General features: G+C 47.2%; 1 protein-coding gene across 2 annotated transcripts in view; it reads left to right on the top strand.

Annotated features, from left to right (window-relative positions):
* Window positions 1–7,508, top strand: part of ST13 (ST13 Hsp70 interacting protein) — a 34,370-nt gene extending 26,862 nt beyond the window's left edge. Inside the window, exons 11-12 of one of the 2 annotated variants that reach the window (XM_002721397.5) lie at window positions 4,846–4,979; window positions 6,632–7,508. In XM_002721397.5, the coding sequence (XP_002721443.1) occupies window positions 4,846–4,979; window positions 6,632–6,760 (263 nt within the window). In that variant the 3' untranslated portion in view covers window positions 6,761–7,508. Of the gene's footprint in view, window positions 1–3,120; window positions 3,439–4,845; window positions 4,980–6,631 lie in introns of those variants that run through there. The other variant, XM_070052972.1, reaches the window with a different exon arrangement.
* Window positions 7,509–13,982: the final 6,474 nt, after the last annotated feature.

Below are 13,982 nucleotides of genomic sequence, written 5' to 3'. Positions count from 1 at the left end.
ATGACAGGACCCAGTTACTTCAGCCATCACTACCACCTCCCAGGGTCTGCATTAGCAGGAAGTTGGAGTTAGAAGCCTGAAATGGATTTTGAATCCCTGTGGTCTGACAGGGAATACAGACATCTTTTAATTTTTTGACAGGCAGAATTAGTGAGACAGAGAAAAAGGTCTTCCTTCCGTTGGTTCACTCCCCAAATGGCCTCAACGGCCAGAGCTGTGCTGATCCGAAGCCAGGAGCCAGGTTCTTCCTCCTGGTCTCCCATGCGGGAGCAGGGCCCAAGCACTTGGGCCATCCTCCACTGCTTTCCCAGGCCACAGCAGAGAGCTAGACTGGAACCCGGCGCCCATATGGGATGCCGGCGCCACAGGCGGAGGATTAACCAAGTGAGCCACGGCGCCAGCCCCAGAATACAGACATCTTAACCGGTCTTAACTGCTTGCCCCTGCATTCTATACTTTTTATTACTTATGGGAGCCTGAACAATGTGCTTTATTATATGTAAATAAATAAGTTATTATGGTGTAATTAAGTATTTCTGCACTGAATAATGGAATTTCTGCTGCTTTATACAGTGATATTCATGAAGATAGTGCACTGGATAGAATGGGAATTCTGAGGCCGGCGCCGCGGCTCACTAGGCTAATCCTCTGCCTTGTGGCGCCGGCACACCGGGTTCTAGTCCCGGTTGGGGCGCCAGATCCTGTCCTGGTTGCCCCTCTTCCAGGCCAGCTCTCTGCTGTGGCCCAGGAGTGCAGTGGAGCTGGCCCAAGTCTTTGGGCCCTGCACTCGCATGGGAGACCAGGAGAAGCACCTGGCTCCTGGCTTCGGATCAGCAAGGTGCGCCGGCCGCAGTGTGCCGGCCGCGGCGGCCATTGGAGGGTGAACCAACAGCAAAAGGAAGACCTTTCTCTATGTCTCTCTCTCTCTCACTGTCTACTCTGCCTGTCAAAAAAAAAAAAAAAGGGAATTCTGTTAAAAATACTTTTTTTTTAAGATTTATTTACTTATTTGAAAGGCATAGCAACAGAGATGTTTCTTTTTCTTTTCTTTTTTTTTTCTTTTTTGTTTTTTTGTTTGTTTGTTTGTTTTTTATGGACAGGTAGTTATAGACAGAGAGATACAGAAAGATCTTCCCTCCATTGGTTCACTCCCCAAATGGCTGCTACGGCCGATGCTGTGCCGATCTGAAGCCAGGAGCCAGGTGCCTCCTCCTGGTCTCCCATGCAGGTGCAGGGCCCAAGCACTTGTGCCATCCTCCACTGCCTTCCCGGGCCACAGCAGAGAGCTGGACTAGAAGAGGAGCAACTGGGACTAGAACCGGCACCCATATGGGATGCCGGTGCCGCAGGTAGAGGATTAACCAAGTGAGCCACGAGCGCTGGCCCCAGAGAGATGTTTCATCCTGTGGTTCACTCCTCAAATGGCCACAACACTCAAGGCTGAACCAGGTCAAAGCTAGGAACTAAAAGCTCCATCTGGCTCTCTGTTGGGAATGGTAAGGCCCAAGTTCTTGGACCATCTTGCATTGGTTTCTCAGACACAGTAGGAGCTGGATGAGAAGTGGAGCAGCTGGGGCTCAAACCAGTGCCCATGGATAGATACTGGCATCGCAGGCAGCAGCTTCACCTGCTGTGCACAACTCAGGCCCCTGATGCTGTTTTAAGAAAAGCCAAGAAAATAAATTTTAGTTCCTAGCTTATTTCTTATTTAAAATAGAAATAATCGTATTTGTCAAGTACCTTTGTTTTTAAAAAATGACCACTAGGGTTGAGTGTTTGGTGACAGAGCAGTTAAGATGCCACAAGTGATATCCACATCCCGTATCTGAGGGCCTGGGTTCAAGTTCTGGCTCCATTTCTGATTCCAGCTTCCTGCTCATGCACACCTGGGAAGCAGCTGGGATAACGGAAGTACTTGGGTCCCTGCTACATGGGGGTTGAGTTCTGGGCTCTTGGCTAGCCCAGCTATTGTGGCCATGTAGGAAGTGCATCAGCAGATGGAGGATGCTTGTCTTACTGTCGTGCCCACCCCAGCCCTACTCGGCTTTCAAGAAAAGGAAAATTGTTGAAAACAATTCCAAACAATTGTGGAATGGTACTAGAGATGATTATTACGTACTTTTTATTATCTAGATTTAAAAAACCTTGAACTGCTTGTTTAACAGTAGGAATTAATTTTTTGAAGCCTGTAGTCAGGTAATCCTGAAGTTGTTTTCAAGTCTCCCTAGATTTGCATTCACTTTTGACAGTTACAGTCATGTGTGAACTATTGTGGAGTCTGGTGTAATGACCATATTACTATGACACTACATATATGTGGTGGTGCTTGATCTTGCAGAATACATCAGTATCACTTGTCTCTCCCTTCAGGATGCCCCTATATTTAGCATAATGAATTCCAGAATATTGCCAATGGAGATGCACATTTATGGTAGTAAAGAAATACAACAGGAAATAATTTGGATTTATTATCTGACTATACTGGGAGAATGAAATACTATTTATTAGAACAGTGTCTAACGAAAAAGTGGGTTTCTACTTTCATTTCAGAAATGTTGATTATCGTTGGGAAAAATGAGAAATCCACAAATTTCATAAAAAGCATTTTAGGTAGTTCTTGAAGGAATAACTGCTCTGCAGCAAACATAGTCAGAATTTAAAAACTACAGTAAACTTGTATGAATTATCTTTAAAAAGGATACTGTTCAAAAATGAGGAGTATGTACTGGCATCTCATGGGCACCAGTTCTAGTCCTGGCTGCTTCTCTTCCGATCCAGCTCTCTGCTGTGGCCTGGGAAAGCAGTAGAGGGTGGCCCAAGTGCTTGGGCCCCTCCCTGCACCCACATGGGAGACCATGAAGAAGCACCTGGCTCCTGGCTTCGGATCGGTGCAGCTCCAGCCGTTGAGGCCATTTGGGGAGTGAACCAACGGAAGGAAGACCTATCTCTCTCTGTCTCTCCCTCTCACTGTTTCTCTGCTTCTCAGATAAATAAATAAAAATCTTCAAAAAGTGGGGGCGGGGGCCGGCACTGGGGTATAGCAGACACAGCTGCTGCCTACAGTACCGGTATCCCATTTGGGCGCCGGTTCAACACCTGGCTGCTCCACTTCCGATCCAGCTCTCTGCTGTGGCCTGGGAAAGCAAAAGATAGCCCAAGTCCTTGGACCCCTGCACCCACATGGGAGACCCGGAAGAAGCTCCTGGCTCCTGGCTTTGGATCAGTGCAACTCCAATCGTTCCATTGCAGCCATTTGGGGAGTGAGCCAGTGAGTGGAAGACCTCCCTCTTTCTCTCTTTTTCTTTCTCCCTCTCCTTCTCTCTGTGTAACTCTTCCAAGTAAAAATCTTAAAAATTGAGGAGTAGATATTAAAGATCAACATGACTGACAATTTAATTTTACAGTTCAGAGGGACTATTGATTGCCTTTTTTTTTTTTTTTTTTTTTTTAAAGATTTTTACTTATTTGAGGCCGGCGCCGCAGCTCACTAGGCTAATCCTCCGCCTTGCGGCGCCAGCACACTGGGTTCTAGTCCCGGTCGGGGCGCCGGATTCTGTCCCGGTTGCCCCTCTTCCAGGCCAGCTCTCTGCTGTGGCCAGGGAGTGCAGTGGAGGATGGCCCAAGTGCTTGGGCCCTGCACCCCATGGGAGACCAGGATAAGTACTTGGCTCCTGCCATTGGATGAGGATCAGCGTGGAGTGCCGGCCGCAGCGCGCCAGCCGCGGCGGCCACTGGAGGGTGAACCAACGGCAAAGGAAGACCTTTCTCTCTGTCTCTCTCTCTCTCTCTCACTCTCACTGTCCACTCTGCCTGATCAAAAAAAAAAAAAAAAAAAAAAAAGATTTTTACTTATTTGAGAAATAAGAGCTACTGACAGTGAGAGGGAGAGACAGAGAGAGGTCTTCAGTCTCCCGGTTCACTCCCCAAATACAATGGCTGGAACAGTGCCAATCCAAAGCCAGGAACCAGGAGCTTCTTCCAGGTCTCCCACATGGGTGCATGTGCCCAAGCACTTGGGCCATATTCCACTGCTTTCCCAGGCCATAGCAGACAGCTGGATTGGAAGAGGAGCAGCCAGGACTCGAACCGGCACCCATATGGGATGCCAGTCCCGCAGGCAAAGTGTTAACCTGTGCGACAGCACCAGCCCCTTGTTGCCTTCTTTAACATCATTTTCTTTGGCACTTTTTTTTTTTTTGGACAGGTAGAATTAGTGAGAGACAGAGAAAGGTCTTCCTTCCATTAGTTCATCCCCCCAAATGGCTGCCACAGCCGGCACTGTGCCGATCTGAAGCCAAGAGCCAGGTGCTTCCTCCTGGTCTCCCGTGCGGGTGCAGGGCCCAAGCACTTGGGCCATCCTCCACTGCCTTCCTGGGCCACAGCAGATTGCTGGACTGGAAGAGGGGCAACCGGGACAGAATCCGGGGCCCCAACCGGGACTAGAACCCGGTGTGCCGGCGCCGCAGGCGGAGGATTAGCCTAGTGAGCCGCAACGCCGGCCTGTTTGGCAGTTTTATTAGGAAAACATGAATCCAGAAGGTTAGTAAAGTCTCATTTACAGCCTTATTTTTAAGAGAAAATTAGAAGTTAAAAATTCAGTGGCCCTTTGGTTCTCTATACCCGTGTGTGTGTGTGTGTGTGTGTGTGTGTGTGTGTGTGAAGACTATTTGAGAGTACCTTTGGTTTCTGTACATTTTGGTTCTCTGTACGCGCGTGTGTTTTTGTGTGTCAGACTATTTGAGAGTATGGTTTCTGTACACTTTGGTTCTCTGTACACATGTGTGTGTGTGTGTCAGGCTATTTGAGAGTGTGTCTGGCCTCTGTACACTTTGATTATTCTTGCAGGTGGCTTTCCTGGGGGGATGCCTGGAAATTTTCCTGGAGGAATGCCTGGAATGGGAGGGGCCATGCCTGGAATGGCAGGAATGCCTGGCCTCAATGAAATCCTTAGTGATCCAGAGGTTCTTGCAGCCATGCAGGTAAGATCTTTGAACTTTATATTATATATATTTTTTAAAGATTTATTTATTTGAAAGGCACAGAGGCAGAGAGAGATCTTCATCCACTGGTTCACTCCCCAAATGGCCATAACCACCAGAGCTGGGCTGATGAGGAGCCAGGAGCTTCTTACCTGCACTGACAGTGCAGGGGCCCAAGCATTCGGGCCATCTTTTTCTGCTTTCCCAGGCCATAGCAGAGAGCTGGATTGTAAGTAGAGCCAGCCAGGTCTTGAACTTGAGGCCCTATGGGCTGCTGGCACTCCAGGCAGCAGTTTTATGTGCTATGCCACAGTGCTGCTCCCCCTGTTATTATATTTAAGGTATTTCTTTGATAGTTCTTCGTGGAGTAGAGGTCATTCTCAGTCATTGTTGGTTTTCAGTTGTTGTTTTTAAGATTTATTTAAAAGAGTTACAGAGAGGGAAAGAGATCTTCAATCCACTGGTTCACTTCCTACATGGATGGCAAGTGCTCAAATTGTGGGCCATCCTCCACTGCTTTTCCCATGCCATTAGCAGAGAGCTAGATGGGAAGTGGAGCAGCTGAGAGTTGAACCAGCCTCCATATGGATGCTGGTGTTGTAGGTGGCAGCTTTACCCGCTTCACTGCAACGCCAGCCCCAGCCATTGTTTTCTTACCAGTTGCCAGACAGTTAATTTTGCAGGTGTGACAATTTCATTTTTTCAGAATGAGTTGGTTTTATTGTTTGTTTAAAAATTTTACTTTTTATTTATTTGAAAAGCAGAGTTACATAGAGAGGTGGGAGAGAGAGGTCTTTGATCCACTGGTTTGCTTCTCAGATGGCTGCAACAGCCAGGGCTGGACCAGGCCAGAGCCAGGAGCCAGGAGCTTCTGCTAGTCTCCCACATGGGTGCAGGGGCCCAAGCACTTGGGCTGTCTTCTGCTTTCCCGGGTGCCTTAGCGGGGAGTTATTTAGGAAGTGGAGCAGCACTTATATGGGATGCTGGCACTACAGATGGCAGCTTAACCTGCTGGCACACAGAGGTCTCCTCTGTGTGGATATACTGTTTTTTCATGTTCCAGTTAAAGTGGCACAGCTGAGCTTTACTTTCTTGAAGTGTGCATTAATATTTACACTTCAGGAAGTTGCCTAAACCCCAGCTAACTTAGCAATGATAGAATTGCACGTCTAAACAGCTGGCAATAGAATAATAAACTTGTTCCCTGAACAAGACACTTTTTAAAAATCTAAAAGAGAGGCTGGCACCGTGGCTCACTAGGCTAATCCTCCGCCTGCGGCGCCGGCACCCCAGGTTCTGGTCCCAGTTGGGGCGCTGGATTCTGTCCCGGTTGCTCCTCTTCCAGTCCAGCTCTCTGCTGTGGCCCCGGAGGGCAGTAGAGGATGGCCCAAGTGCTTGGGTCCCTGCACCCACATGGGAGACCAGGGTAAGTACCTGGCTCCTGGCTTCAGATCGGTGCAGTGCTGGCCATGGCGGCCATTAGGGGAGTAAACCAATGGAAGGAAGACCCTTCTCTCTCTCTGTCTCTCACTATCTGTAACTCTTTCTCTCTCTCTCTCTCTCTCTCACTGTCTACCTTTGCCTTTCAAAAAAAAAAAAAAAAAAAATCTAAAAGAGAAACCAACTCTCCACCCCTCCCTCCTTTTTTTCAGGATCCAGAAGTTATGGTGGCTTTCCAGGATGTGGCCCAGAACCCTGCAAACATGTCGAAATACCAGAGTAACCCCAAGGTTATGAATCTTATCAGTAAATTGTCAGCCAAATTTGGAGGTCAAGCATAATGCCCTTCTGACAAAGCCCTTGCTGAAGGAAAAGCAGCCCAGATCACCTAATGGATGTCGCAATAATACAAACCAGTGTACCTCTGACCTTCTCATCAGAGAGCTGGGGTGCTTCGAAGATAATCCCTACCCCTCTGCACCAAATGCAGCTGAAGCATTTGACAGTGGTTTGTCATTAGGGTATTCATTCAGATAATGTTTTCCTACTAGGAATTACAAACTTTAAACTTTTTAAACCTTAAAAATGTTTAAAACAAATTAAAAAGGGTGTTAATTCCTCCATTTTTCTTTGCTAATCATTTTGAGTTTTTTTCCTTTGAATAATTGGGCGAGGAAGATACATAAGTACAGAAGATTTATTGCTCTAGTGTGAGTGAAATAAAGGTTAGTAGTTGGCAGCATATATAACTCATTTAAATAGATGAAGGTTTAGTTGGATATATGGTTACTGAGGCATTTTGATTTGTCCTTAAATGCTTTATTTTTCAAAAATAAAGTGATTTATTTCAATAAAACTTGGGACCACCAGTATTTCTGTAGGACCTGGGTAGGGACTGGAAGCACTTGGCAGGGCAGTGGCAGTCTTACCATGTTTTATATGACACGCACCCTTGAGCAGATTACACTGAAATCTCACACTCTGGTGAGGGGATGATTCTTTTGTAATGCTGCAGTAGTGTTGGATTACTTAGCTCTGTTCTTGTCCAATATATCAAATAAATGCTTCATATTATTTCCACAGATAAAATACAGGAGTACTTTTCTTGTTATATTTCTGTGTTTAAGATTACCTTTCCTGATCAAAAACTTCTAAACTCTGTGTCCATTTTCTGTTTGTCATATTTTTCCTCATAATCTTCTTGAGCTCAAGATTTTTCACTAGCAGCCTCACAACTGTCATTATTCACATTGTGATTGTGCAGGCATATTTATGCTGGGTTCAATGTGATATGTAGTATATACAGTGGTTGTAGAGTAATGCCCTTAACAGCTGTGATTTCATACTTGGCATGAGATCACCTGGTGAACTGCTTTCTGGCAAAAGGTTTTATCTGGAGACATTAGAAGAAGGGACTCCCTTGAGTATTTAGTCCTCTGCTTAATTACCTGTTACAGTTTGAGTTCATCTTGTGGTATTCACCTCCATGTTTCGAATAATGTTAAGGTTTGAGTTACTTGCTATGAGGGGAGCTGATCTCTTGACCCATCATCGAGTTGTAACACAATTGAGAGCCAGAGTTAATCATGACTTATTTCCTGAGGAGCCATTATCTTCCTATGCAAGCTTTTCCTTAAACAACGCAGCCACAGTGCCACCTCTGCTTTCTCTCCTTCCTTCTGCAAAGATAAAATGAGAATAAATTCCATGGAGTACGTTTCTGAAATGGTACTCTTCTGAAATCATAAGTCTTTTCAGGTTGTTACTAAGAAAAAGTTGTGTGCTAATAGAGCATGTTTTTTATAAATCTCTTAAAAACACTAAATTTGAATTTGGGTTTGCTGGTGTTTTTTTGTTAATTTGTGTTCTTTCCTAAAACTTACAGTGTGTGCTTTGCTTAATTCAAGAGCAGTTTAATCTGGATTCCTTACTTGATTTTCTAAATTGTATATTACCTGAGTATATTCTAGTATTTCAATATCAGCATAAACAGGAAAAAGTAAACTTGTTCTTCTGGAACCGTGTCATGTGCTTTCAGACTTGTAAATTCCACATATGTGAAATTGTCTTCAGTTCCATCAAGATTGTTACCACTTCTAAACCAAACCAGAAACATTCCTATTCCTTTCTTGTGCTACTGATGCTGTAAATCAAGAAAAAGGGATATTTTTTCTACTTAAAATTACGATTATTGGATATCTCTAGCTACATTAAAATACAGTTTCAAGCTGCTTGCTGACTTCCCTCCCCCCTTTTTTCCACATTGTCTATTTTATGTCTGCATAGTAGACTACAGATGAGGAAGTGTTACCAAGGACCCCTCAAGAAACACTGGCTTTAGTAAAGTAGCTGTTTGCTTTTCTTAGTGGTACCTGTCTAAAGTTGAGCAATTTTGCAATAGTTGAGACGGCAGCTCCAATTCTTGAGTCCAGAGCTGTTGGCTCTGGCACTCTTCCTGCAGCCCGAGGAAACAGGAGAGAGGTGGTCAGGACAGCTTCTGAGGCTGGAAGGTGGAATTAACATTTCATGACTTCTCATGTCCTGTTGGTTGTACTTAGTTGAAAGGAAAGATGGGAAGTATGTAGTCCATAGTTGTGTGGTTATGTGGCCAACAACAACAAGAAAAATTGGAAGAAAAGCCTTGGAATGACAGTCTGCCATACCAGCAAATACTGGTATGATGGTGAAGGAGAAACAACTTCCACGTTGCTGATAGCTAAAACTAAAGCACTTGAGTATGCACAGCTGTAAAGCAGGTAGCAAATAGTCTATGCCAGGGACTATTTGCCAGTCTTGTCTCAGCTGTGTTAATGACCAAGGGTAAGTACCCCTGTTACCACTTCCCCATTGTATGGGTGAGTACTTGTAGCACTCACTCAAGTCAATTACCTGTGATAACACAGCTGAGTATTTGTAAAGCCTGGATTCCTGGGCTGCTTGGTTCAGAGGTCTTTCTCTTAAACTCTTTTATCTTTTTTTTTTTTTTTAAGACTTATTTATTTTATTTGAAAGAGTTACACAGAGAAGCAGAGAGAGGTCCTCCATCCAATGGTTCACTCCCCAGTTGGCTGCAACAGCTGGAGCTCACCGATCTGAAACCAGGAGCCAGGAGGTAGGTTCCTCTGGGTTTCCCACGTGGGTGCAGAGGCCCAAGGACTTGGGCCATCTTCTACTGCTGTCCCAGGCCATAGCAGAGAGCTGGATTGGAAGTGGAGCAGCCAGGTCTCGAACCAGCACCCATATGGGATGCTGGCATTTCAGGCCAGGGCATTAACCTGCTGAGCCACAGCGCCGGCCCCTTCTAAGGTTGATATTTGCTCAGTTGCAAACTGAAATGTGCATTTGGATTGAATTAGACAAGGAGTATTACTCATCTGCCTGTGCTGATAGATACAGCTAACAGGTTTTCTAATAGTAAGGGACAGATAGTATAATTCAAGTGCACAGTCCATTTGCCTAGAAATAAGGACAAGAAAAAATATTCAAAAATAATAGGAATTCTGAGTAACGGTGTATGTCAATATTTACAACCAGTACAGTATACTTAGGTCATATGAATTCAGTTTGTGGAGGAAAATAGCCAAATAATAAAGAGTATTTTTTTTTTTTTTTGACAGGTAGAGTGGACAGTGAGAGAGACAGAGAGAAAGGTCTTCCTTTTTGCCATTGGTTCACCCTCTAATGGCCGCTGCAGCTGGTGCGCTGCGGCCGGCACACCGTGCTGATCCGAAGCCAGGAGCCAGGTGCTTCTCCTGGTCTCCCATGGGGTGCAGGGCCCAAGCACTTGGGCCATCCTCCACTGCACTCCTGGCCACGGCAGAGAGCTGGCCTGGAAGAGGGGCAACCGGGACAGAATCCGGCGCCCCGACCAGGACTAGAACCTGGTGTGCCGGCGCCGCAAGGCAGAGGATTAGCCTAGTGAGCCGCGGCGCCGGCCAAAAGTAATAATTGTTAAACCTTTTTCTTTAGATTATTTTAAGGGAGAGTTAAAGACATCCTCCATCTGCTGGTTCACTCCCCAAATGGCTGCAATAGCTGGGACTGGGCAAGGCTGAAGCCAGGAGCTTGGAAGTCCACATGTGTCTCACATGGTGGCAGAGGCCCACTATTTGGGCCATCAGGTACTTTCCCAGGCACATTAGCAGGGAGCTAGATCAGAAGTGGAGTAATCATGATGTGAACCAGCACTCACAGATTCCAGTGTCATAGGCTCTGGTTTAAACTGCTGGGCCACAATGTAGTCGGGCCCTTAAGCCTCCCCCCCCTCCTTTTGCATACTTATTTGAAAGGAAGAATAAAGAGGAAGGAAGCAGTAGACAAAATGAGGGGGACATCTCCCAATCTACTGGTTCACTCCCCCAAATGACTGCAACAGCCAGGACTGGGCCAAGCAGAAACCAGGAACTCTAATCCATCATCTCCCACATGGGTGCACTTGGGGCACCGTCTGCCTTCCCAGGCGTATTAACAAGGAAGCTAGATGGAAAGCAGAGTAGTCAGGACTCTTAAAATAGGGATGGCATTGCTAAGCTTTTGCAAATTTAAACAATGGTATGTGACGTTGGGAAGAGCTTTAAAAATTTCAGCAATAATTTAGTGAGACCTTTTATAGAATGCTGTTGAGAGTGTAAATTGATGATTTTCTGCAAAGTTTAGCAATAATGAAAATTTTGATTTGAAATAATTTAAAAATTAGGGTCTGGGTATTGAATCTAGAAAAGTGAAGAAATAATATAAGTGGTACTCTTGAGGATCTAGGCATCATAAATAATAGCTTAAATTTTTAGGACATTTTTGGATTGCAGTGTAGGTAACCTAGCTACAGGCTGACACGGAAGCAGCATAAACAAAATGCCAGTAATAAGCTTGCTGTAACTGTATTGTCAGCATGAGTACATAGAATGGCCCTAAATTTTCAGTATACTCTAATGTCAAAGGACTTGATGCTTCAGTAATACAGAGCCCTCAATACATAATTAGGAACACTATAATGGACGTGGAAGTGAATATTTAGAATGAGGAAGTGAGAATTCTCAAAAATAAGTGTCTCAGGGCTGGTGCTGTGGTGTAGTAGGTTAAGCCTCCATCTGTGGCACTGGCATCCCATATGGGTGCTGGCTACTCCACTTCTGACCCAGCTCCCTGCTAATGGCCTGGGAAAGCAGTGGAAGATGGCCCAGGCGCTTGGGCCCGTGTACCCACATGAGAGACTTGGAAGAAGTTTCTGGTTCTTGGCTTCGGATTGGCCCAGCTCCAGCCAGTTGAGGCAATTTTGGGAGTGAATCAGGAAATGGAAGACCTCAAAAATATCAAGCATTGCAATTTTATAGGGTTCTGTTCAATAGCTCATAAACCTATAAAATGAAATTTTCTTATTACTGCACTCTGTAGGATGATTTTTAAGATTTATTTATTCCGGGGTGTGCTGTGGCGTAGCAGGTAAAGCCACCGCCTGCCAGTGCCGGCATCCCTTGTGGGCACTGGTTCAAGTCCCGGCTGCTCCACTTCAGATCCAGCTCTCTGCTATAGCCTGGGAAAGCAGTAGAAGATGGCCCAAGTCCTTGGGTCCCAGCACCCACATGGGAGACTCAGAAGAAGCTTGTGGCTTCGGATCTATGCAGCTACGGCCGGCCGTTTACAGCCAACTGGGGAGTGCATAACCAGGCATGGAGCCAGGGGCCAGGAACTCCACGAAGGTCTTCCATGTGGGTAGCAGGGACTCTAGTACTGAAGTCATCACCTGCTGCCTCCAGGGTGTTCATTAGTAGGAAGCTGGCATCAGAAGCAGAGCCAGCACTCGAGCCCAGGGACTCATGGGATGCGTGTGTTCAAGGCAGCATCTTGTGGCGCCAAACACCTGTCCTGAAGCATCGTATTGCAATGTTTTCATTTGGATAGATGAAAAGTCAAGACGTGTTACAATACTGCTTGTTGCATAATCCAGTATGTTCTTGACAGCGTCCAGTTTAAGGAGTCCATGATACGAGTCAAATTTTACAACCAACTAGCTTGTGTCTACCTTTCACTGCCAAAGTCATATCAATGACTTTTTTTTTTTTTAATACAGGCAGAGTGCACAGTGAGAGAAAGGTCTTCCTTTGCTGTTGGTTCACCCTCCAATGGCCGCCATGGCCGGCGCGCTGATCCGAAGACAGGAGCCAGGTGCTTCTCCTGGTCTCCCATGGGGTGCAGGGCCCAAGCACTTGGGCCATCCTCCACTGCACTCCTGGGCCACAGCAGAGAGCTGGCCTGGAAGAAGGGCAACCGGGACTAGAACCCGGTGTGCCGGCACGCTAGGCGGAGGATTAGCCTATTGAGCCACGGCGCCGGCCATCATTGACTTATCCTGTATATTCATGTCCTGACCCCATGGCGTGCCAAAGATTTTCCTGGAGGCTGTATTATATCTAGTAGTAGTTATCCATGCAGAAGGCTACCATTAGGTGCCTGCGTTGTCGCATGTCAGGTAAGGCCATCGCCTGCGACACCAACATCCTGTATGGGCACCAGTTCAAGTCCCAGCTGCTCCACTTCTGATCCAGCTCCCTGGATTAGTGCCACAGAAAGCAGCGGAAGATGAGCCAGGTTTTCTTGACCTCAGCTCTGGTCATGGTGGCCATTTTGAGAGTGAATGTGTGTGCGCGCAAGTGCCTCCTCTCTGAAACCCTGCCTTTCAAATAAATATATATATATATATACACACACACACACCAAAGTTAACTGTGTCCCCAACTCCGCGCTCTCGCGAGCACCGCAGCACCACGTTGTTCAGCAGTTCTGACGAGCTTAGACACAGGCCTGCTCCTGGGCTTCAGTGCGACGGAAGGCGCCGAGAGCGGTTTTCACGCAGTGGCCGGCGCTGGGCCTGCGGCGGAGCGGCTGGGTCCCTTAGGGACGCAGGGACGACAGTGGAGCTCGGCTGCGGTCGTTTTCGAGTTCTTGGTAGTTTGGCTATTCAAGCTCGGGAAGTTTTTTCTCAGTTTCATAAAGCAGGTCTACACAAATTAGCTTCCGCCATCCTCGTTAACCAGCGAGGTGGCCCGGTGTCTGAGGAACCCGAGACGCGAAATGGCTTCCGCGGTCGCCGGCTAGTCTGCGGCTCCCGTCCTTCGGTCATCTCGGCTCTGGCCTCCCGACACCACGCTCCAGGGTTCCTCAGGGGAACTCTTCCCCATCGACATTCTCCTCCCGGGCAGAACGCGACTCCAAAACAGAAAAGTCAGGTCGCAGAGAAGACCGAGTCCCGCGGAGCCTCCACATTAGCCGCCAGCATATCGCGGGAGGCCAATTAGGATTTCCGAGGTCCCCAGCGTTTGGCCAACTGGTACAACGCCCAACTGGCCAGGTGCCTGCAGCCGGTGAGAGGACGCCCGCCCAGCCCGGCAACTACCGACGCCGGCGCTTCCCACCCTGCGCCGGGAGGCGGGACCCGCGAACCGCGCGCGGCCCCGCCCTGCGCACGCCGCGGGCCAATCCGCGCCCAGAGGCGTTCCCAGGCCCGCTTCCCTCCTCCGCGCGGCGCTCACGGGCCACAGCGGGCGCCTTGCGACCCGGAAGTGGTTT

This window comes from Oryctolagus cuniculus, chromosome 11 (assembly GCF_964237555.1).
Source record: "Oryctolagus cuniculus chromosome 11, mOryCun1.1, whole genome shotgun sequence".
In the NCBI taxonomy this organism is placed as follows: Eukaryota; Metazoa; Chordata; class Mammalia; order Lagomorpha; family Leporidae; genus Oryctolagus; species Oryctolagus cuniculus.
This window is presented reverse-complemented; position numbering and strand designations above follow the sequence as displayed.